The sequence below is a fragment of the Pelophylax lessonae genome, assembly GCF_965119305.1.
Source record: "Pelophylax lessonae genome assembly, chromosome: 7".
In the NCBI taxonomy this organism is placed as follows: domain Eukaryota; kingdom Metazoa; phylum Chordata; class Amphibia; order Anura; family Ranidae; genus Pelophylax; species Pelophylax lessonae.
This window is the reverse complement of record NC_138774.1, coordinates 92,397,716-92,405,225: the sequence shown is the minus strand read 5'-3', so window position 1 is coordinate 92,405,225 and position 7,510 is coordinate 92,397,716. Positions and strand designations below refer to the sequence as shown.

General features: G+C 53.0%; 1 protein-coding gene across 1 annotated transcript in view; it reads left to right on the top strand.

Annotated features, from left to right (window-relative positions):
• Positions 1 to 7,510, top strand: part of LOC309560728 (serine/threonine-protein phosphatase 1 regulatory subunit 10-like) — a 70,279-nt gene that overhangs the window by 26,181 nt on the left and 36,588 nt on the right. Inside the window, exon 13 of the mRNA XM_082264360.1 lies at positions 1 to 84. This exon is cut by the window's left edge and continues 163 nt beyond it. Coding sequence (XP_082120486.1) covers positions 1 to 84 — 84 coding nt within the window. The remainder of the gene's footprint in view (positions 85 to 7,510) is intronic.

Here is a 7,510-nt window from a genome sequence, read left to right as displayed (position 1 = left end):
AACTGGGAGCAACAGCACAGAAAAGCACACCCAAGCTGAACGGGAGATGGGTATCCTGCAAGAACTTTTTCTCTCCAAAGAGAGGTATATGTACACCTCAAGCACTTTAGAACAAATTGCACATACACCTATTTTTATTTTTACAGTGTTGTGTGTACACCAGTTTTAACTCTTTCACTGAGACCTATTTTTGTGTTTTTTTTTTTTTTGTTTTTTTTTTTGCACACATTTAAAAAAAAATAATAATTATTTTATACCGGACGATTAGTAGTAGTTCTATTTTTTTGCCACACAATATTTGTAAAACAGTTTATTGTGCAAAATTTTAGAAAAAATACACTAAAAAATGCATAAGGTTACCTAATTTATGGCAAACTATAAAAAAAGAGGTTGCAACAAGTAAATCGATACCCAACATATCAAGCTTTAAATGTGCATGTACCCGCAAGATGATGACGAAGTTCAGTACTCTCTCTTTCGTTCATTGGCGGACACAGATTCTTCTTAACAATTGGGTTATACTGCCCCCTACAGGAGTAGGACACTAGGCAGGAAAAAGCTTGACTACTGTTATGTTGGAGTCCCAGGGGGTATACACCCACACTCAGCTATAGGCAGTAAGTTTTTTTTTTTTCTGCCTAGTCCGGAGAAGGGAGTAGTTCATTGCGGGGATCTCTGGTCCTGGCATTTTTTCCATCTTAAATAGAAATTTTTTTCCTCCTTTTTTTTTAAATTATTTTGTTCCTGTGAGAATTTTAAACAAGTGCCGGACTGGGCGATGAACTGGATAATGTAGATCTTTAGAGTCCCCCCAGTCCAGCCAGCGAGCGCATGCAGACCGCAGCTCTGCGCTAGGTCGGCCGCAACATAGCCCTACTGGATGGGGGCGGACCTGCAAGTTTTTTTTTTCGTCTTGCGAGGACGTATACAAACTGTTTTCATCCTGAGTCGCAGCGTTCATGGACGACAGCACCCACATTAGGATGGAGCAGTGTCCTGTCCGGAGCGGTGCCCACTCTGTTCCTGGTGTAGCTGTCTTCCCCCCCCCCCCCACTACCCCCGGAGGGTTTTGGGGTGGATGTGAGCCCCTCCCTGAGATGGTCAGACCCCCTGGTTTTCCTTCCTGCCCCCTAGCTCCTCTAAATTTTCGGTCATCTTGGGTGTTTTGGCCATACCCCCCCCCCCAAGGTGAGGTTTTGAGCATGCTGTTGCCACATGCTCTTAAGGGGGGCTGGTTGGAGTTGCGGCTGACCGGGCTTTCCTGGTGCGCAACGGTAGGTTCCCTGCCATCCTGGAGGTTGGTGACTAGGACAAGGATGTCCTCTGGGCTCCCTGCGGCGGTTGTTGGGCTGTGGGAGAGGATAGTTTAGCATCCGTGGGCCTCACACGGCCGGATTCTGGCCGAAAATTTAGGCCACGGCTTTGCGGCCTACTACCCAAAAACCATGCGGCTGAGTCGGAAGCTGCTGTTCGGGGGTCGCCCCAGTGCATGTAGCTGAAGCCCCCACTCTTCCTTTGGGCTTCTGCCGGGCTGAGGATCAGTGCAATTGTGTCAGGGCCCCCACAAAAGATTTAGGCCATGGCTTGCGGCCTGCTGGGCCATATGGTCAGCTTGGTACCCCCCTTGGACCAGGTAGCGCTGTGGGGGGCGCTTCATTTTTAATGACAGTCTTGTCCCCATTATTGTGTGGTGCACCTGCCTTGTTTTAGCGAGGGTACCCTGCCTGCGCGTCCGCATCACGGCAGGCAGTCCCCATTTAAGGGGGCCATGTCCTAATATGTCCTCTAGGGAGGGCTCGGAGGGTGACCGCCCCCCCCCCTTTGTTTTTTTTTTTGCGGGGTCCAATAGGTGGTCCATTTGTGGACCCTTGGCCAGCGTCCCCTTGTGGGATCGCAGTCAGTGGCCTCCACTGATTGTTTTCGGGGGGATCTCAGTGTATAGCGACCCTACTGGGTCTGCCTCCACGCACCCTGAGTGCTCAGATAGTGAGGATGATTCCTCTGCTCCTCTAGCCATGCTTAAATAGGCGCTGGTGGATGCAATGTTTGTGTCCGTGCATGAAACTTGAAAACATGAAAATGGAGGTTGAAGCTGCGTCAAAGACACCGGTTCCTTTTGGCCCCCACAGGCCCTCCAAAGCGGCGAGGGTGTTCTTCTTTCTGCTTACCTTGACAATTTGTCACAAAACAGTGGGGTTGTCCTAAAACACAGTGGTTGCTAGGCCTTTTTTGCTTGCTTTATCCTTATGAGGGTTTACTGCGTTAAAGGTGAATGGTCCCACCTGTAGTCGACTCGCCAGTTTCCAAGTCAAATTGGGTTACCTTCATCCCGGTTGAGAAGTCCCCGACCTTCACAGGTCCAGCTAATAAGAGGGCGGATGCTCTGTCCTGCCATATGTGCGCTGTGGCTGGTTTGGAAGTTAGGCCGGTAATTACTAATGCCCTGGTGTCGCAAACGCTGACCGAGTGGGCTAAGCTTTACGCCAGGACCTGGAGGGAGAACCGCTTCCCCCTGTCTTTGTGGAGCTGGCTGACCGGTTGGTCCAGGGGCTACAGTTTGTCTGTGATGCCTCTTTGGATGCGGCTCCTTTGATTTCTAGGCTGTCTGTATAAGCAGTGCTCCTTCGACGTATTGTCTGGCTGAAATGCTGGTTTGCGGGCAGCGGACTAGACTTCTAAGAAGGCCTTATCTGATCTTCCTGTTGTAGGGGATTGCCTGTTTGGAGCTTCCTTGGATGACCTCTTTAAGTGTCTCACAGGAGGGAAGAGTACTCTTCTGCAGTCTACCAAGGGCAAGGGGCCCCGTCGGAGACGTGGGCCATTCTCCTCGGCTCCTAATCGTCCTCTTCATCTCTCAGGGTCTCAAGACAAGGGATCAATAGTCAGGCCTCCACCAGAAGTTCCAAGAGGACCTGGTCTGGCAAGTCACGAGCGGGCTCTTCCAGACCTGCGGACAAGGCTACCTCTTCATGAAGGGGCGCCCTCACCCGTATCTGGGGTGAGGGGAGGGACATCTTTGCTTGTTTCCGGATCCAGATCAAGTTTTGTCTTATCCTCCAGAAATGTTTTTTCCCTTCCAACCTGCACTTGTCCTCAGATCAATTCTGGGGTCTCTTTGGGGCAGTGCAAGACTTGGCCGTGGTCCATGTCAGTTACCAAGGGGGGCACAAAAAGTGTCCTAGTGGCTCGATAAGTAACCGGCATTCTAAGGTGGGCTCACTGATTCGTTCCAGCCCTCTCAAACGTCTGCCACGACCCCTGTGCAGGGTTCAGGCAGAAGGGATTCCGGTCATTCTAGTGGCTCCAGACTGGCCTCGTTGATCTTGGTATGTCAATCTGGCATCTCTGGTTGCCAGTGCTCCTTGGGGACTTTCTCTCAGGGAGGATCTGCTGTCCCAAGGATCAATCTTCCATCCTGCTTTACAGTCGCTGGCTTTACAGGCTTGGCTGTTGAACGCCAGGCGCTGAAGGATGGAGGTTTGTTTTAATTGTTGATTCCTACGCTAATAAAAGCTAGGAAATCTGCCTCTAGGAAGATCTACCATCCTACGTGGAAGACGTACATTGCATGGTGTGAGTCTCTTGGGGTTCTTAATCGCTCCTTCTCGGTGGATTGGATCTTAACCTTCCTTCCTTTTTTAAAAAAAAAAATGAAAAAATGTTTTTTTTTTTTTAAACGGCCCCCATAGCGCTACACCGCCCCTCGGAGGATAGGCACGCGCTAACGGACCTCAACAGAGAGGGAGAGACCACTCTCAAGACTCGCTGTCCTTCAGGCACTCCCACCGGCCTTCACAGCAAAAAATTGAAAAAAGTTGAACAGAAATTGGCCTTGAGTACCATCAAGGGCCAGGTATCGGGTTTTAGTGGTCTTTTTCCAATGACCTTTGGCCACACACTCCCTGGTGAGTACCTTTTCTTCAGGGTGTCTAACATTTGGTTCCTTCAGTGCAGGCTCTGTTGCCGCCCTGGAATCTTCATGTGAGGCTTTCAGCTCTACTGAAGCTTCTCTTTAAAAATATTCGGGAGGTTCCCTGCTTATGCTGCCAAAGAAGGTGGCCTTCTTTGGTGGCTATTTCCTCTGCATGCAGGTTGTCGTAACTGATGGCGTTCTCTTGTCATTCACCTTTTGGTGATTCACAAGCATAAGGTGGTGCTTTTGCCTCTGTCCATCATTCCTATCCTATGGTGGTCTCTGACAGTCATTTGAATGCAGATATTGTGTTGCCATCCCTGTGTCCCAGGCCTAAACAGTTGAAAGAAATTGCCTTGCATGTCTTGGATGTGGTTCGGGCAATTAGGGTGTACCTGGCAGCAACAGATTCTTTTAGGGAGTCAGACTCTCTATTTGTGCTCACGGACGGACCTCACAAAGGGTTGTCCGCTTCTTCTGTGACCATTTCCAGATGGATCAGACTGTGGTTCAGGCCAATTGCGTCGGGTCAGGTTCCTCCTTTCCATGTTTAGGCGCACTCTACTAGGGCGCTTGGTGTCTCCTGGGCTTTCTGTCTTCAAGCATCAGTGATGCAGGTTTGCAAGGTGGCCGCCTGGTCGTCGGTGCACACTTTTGGAGTGAACGCGGGCTCTCTCCCTGGTACGTGTAGGCCTTAGCTCCGTGCTGGGTCGGCAGCGACATAGTCCCACTGGACGGGGACTTGCCCCGCGAGTTAAACGTCTCGCCAGGATGCACACGACAGGGTCGAGGCTGATGTTGCAGCGTTCCCATTTGGCCGACAGCTCCCCTACTCCAGTGGCGTGGGGTCCTGCCCGCCTGTGTTCCTGGTATGATGAGTAAATGTCCCCCCCCCCCCCCCTTTCCCTGTCCGATTGTGGGATGAACGCGGGCTCTGTCCCTGGGACGGCCTGACCCTCACACTCCTGGGTTTCCCTCTGTTCTATTGTGGCCCCCCCCCCCCCCACGTGGGAGACTGTTTGGGCCTGCCTGGGGCCAAGTGTGCAGGCTGCATGGGGGGCCGGGGGAGTGCACTGTCCGCGGCACTCAATGATCGTGCGGGGGGGGGGGGCCTTGCTGGGGTTCTTCTGAAGTGGATGGGCGTTTGGTGGGTCCCAATTACAGCGATTCCCGCGCGGGTCCGCCATTTTGTTGTAGCCTCTGTCTGCTTCTATGGAAGCGGCCATCTTGGTACACCAGTTTTCGACCATTTTGCTGTAGATTTTTTGCTGTGAAGGCCGGTGGGAGTGTCTGTGACTGTGAGTCTTGAGGGTGGTCTCTCCCTCTCTGGGGGGGTCCGTTAGCTCGTGCCTGTAGCGCTGTGGGCCGTTTAAAAAAAATAATAATTTGCTGGCGGGTTACTCAGGTTCAATATGTACCCTGCAGGCCATTTTTTCCCACCTGACCCTCTCACGGAGGCCGCAGGGCCTTCTGATTCCCCACTGTCCGTCAATGCCTTTTCTGCAGTTTGGGACGCATTTGGGCCTGGGGGGTGGTGGTAGGTGCGCTAAAACGTTTCTCCACCTACCCCTGCCTCATCTGATGTCTCGGAATCTGAGTCTGGCTCAGCCGCCGCAGACGTGGGCCTGACGTGGGGCTCCCTGCCAGGTCTGTTACCTCGCGCCCTGTCTCCTCGGATGATGAGGATGACATTTCCACCTCCCCTGCCGCGACAGGCGCTGGTGGACGCACTGGCTGTTTTCGGTGCATGGCACCCTGCAATTTGGGGGTCACAACGGTGGCTGTGCCTAGGGCGCAGGTGGCATCTGGCACTCACATGCCACCCGGAGCTGCTCCCTTTTTTGGCTGCTCATGTAGGAGGGGGCCACCTGAGACGTTCCCCTGGGGTGTCTAAGCGGCCATTAGCCGTTGCCCTTTTGGGGGGAGTCTCTGGTACAGAGGACTGTTCTGCCTTTGGTGGACGTACGGTCTCTAGCTGAATGGGACTACTGTTGTTCCGGTGGAGGAACCACCTGTCCTTTAAGGACTTGGGGGATAGGATGGCGCGGGCTGTCGCCTGCGCTCTGTGCTCCCTGGCGTAGCTGCACTGGGGACAGTGTTTGTTTGCCCTTGCCACGCAGACTCTGCCTGATGGGCGTAGTTCCAACACGGCAGCTTGGTGTGGGGCATGTCCCTCTTGCCCTGGGGGAGCTGTTGGATCAGCTGGCGCAGGGTCTGCATTTTGTTTGCGATGCCACGCTGGTCGAGGCTCTCTTGTATAGTCACCTTGTCGTTTTCGGCGGTGGTTGACCGGAGTCTACTTGACCGGAGTGTTGGTCTGCGGATCAAACTTCTAAGAAGGTCTTAATGGATCTCCCTTTTCAGGGGGATTGCCTGTTTGTCGATGCCCTGGATGACATTATGTAAGAGTCTCACGGGGGGAAGAGTGTTTGTTTTGTTTCACAGGCTGTAAAGGGTGAGGGCCTTCGTCGCAGTCGGGGTTCCTCCCTTTCGGGTCAGTTTCTTCGTCCCTCGGAGACAGTCGATGTGGTGAAGTCCTCCCAGACTTCCGTGTGGGTTCCAGACGACCCTGGTCTGGCGTACGTGGGTTGGGTTTTTTCCAGACCTGCGGACAAGGCCTATTTGGCCTGAAGGTGCTTCCTCTCCCATCTAGGGGGTCGAGGACCTGCGGCTGGCCCGGATCCCAGGCTGACTGGGTTCAGGAGGTCATGTGGTCCGGTTGCAAGATCAAGTTTCGATCCATTTATTTCCGGTAAGGTTTTTCCCTTTCAATATATGGCTTTCTCCTGATCGCTTACAGGCGCTCTGTGGGGCAGTTCAGGCTCTGGTTCAACAAGCTGTACCTACTGGTCCTTTGATGGTTTCAGTGCAGATCACAAATTCAAGTTGGTATTGGTTCGCACGGTGGTTGCTTCTCTACATCAGGGGGCTTCCTGGCCTCCATAGACATCAAGCTGTCTACCTTCACGTCTGTTATGTTCTGGACAGCTACGGGTTCTCAGTTTTTTGCTGTGGGGAAGGATCTCTTGGTTTGTGGCATTACACTTTGGTCTTGCTTATGCTGCTAGGGTCTTCACGACGGTGTTGGCTCCGGTCCAGGCGCTGTTGCGGCAGCGGGGCGTATCGGCCCTGGTTTCCTGGCCGCTCTGCTTCTCTGTTTGGAGTCCCCTACGGGGCTGACAACGAAGTTGGTTGTCACCGTCCTCGGTCAGGGTGTTTCTCCCTCCGAGGTCAAAATTCTTGGCACTTTAGACTCTGGTTGACTGTTGCTGTTCCGCACATGGTCTTCCCTTTGGACCTGCATGCGAGTTCTGGGACTGATGGTGGTGTTTTTCAAGATGGTCCCTTTCACTCAATCCCTCTCTGGGATCCCCCAGGAGGCAATCCTTCTCATAGGCGACTAGAATCCAAACTCTCTAAACATTCGGATCCGGCTGGGCCGGGTGCCCGGGGAGTCTTGCTCTGGAATCCTTCCTCCCCGTCTACTGGACAATTGTCACCACGGATGCAAGCTTGTCCGGGTGGGGAGGAGTCCTCGGCAGGTTTTCTGCTTCGGGAGTATGGTCCCTGGAGGATCCAGGTTACCGCTTAATGTCC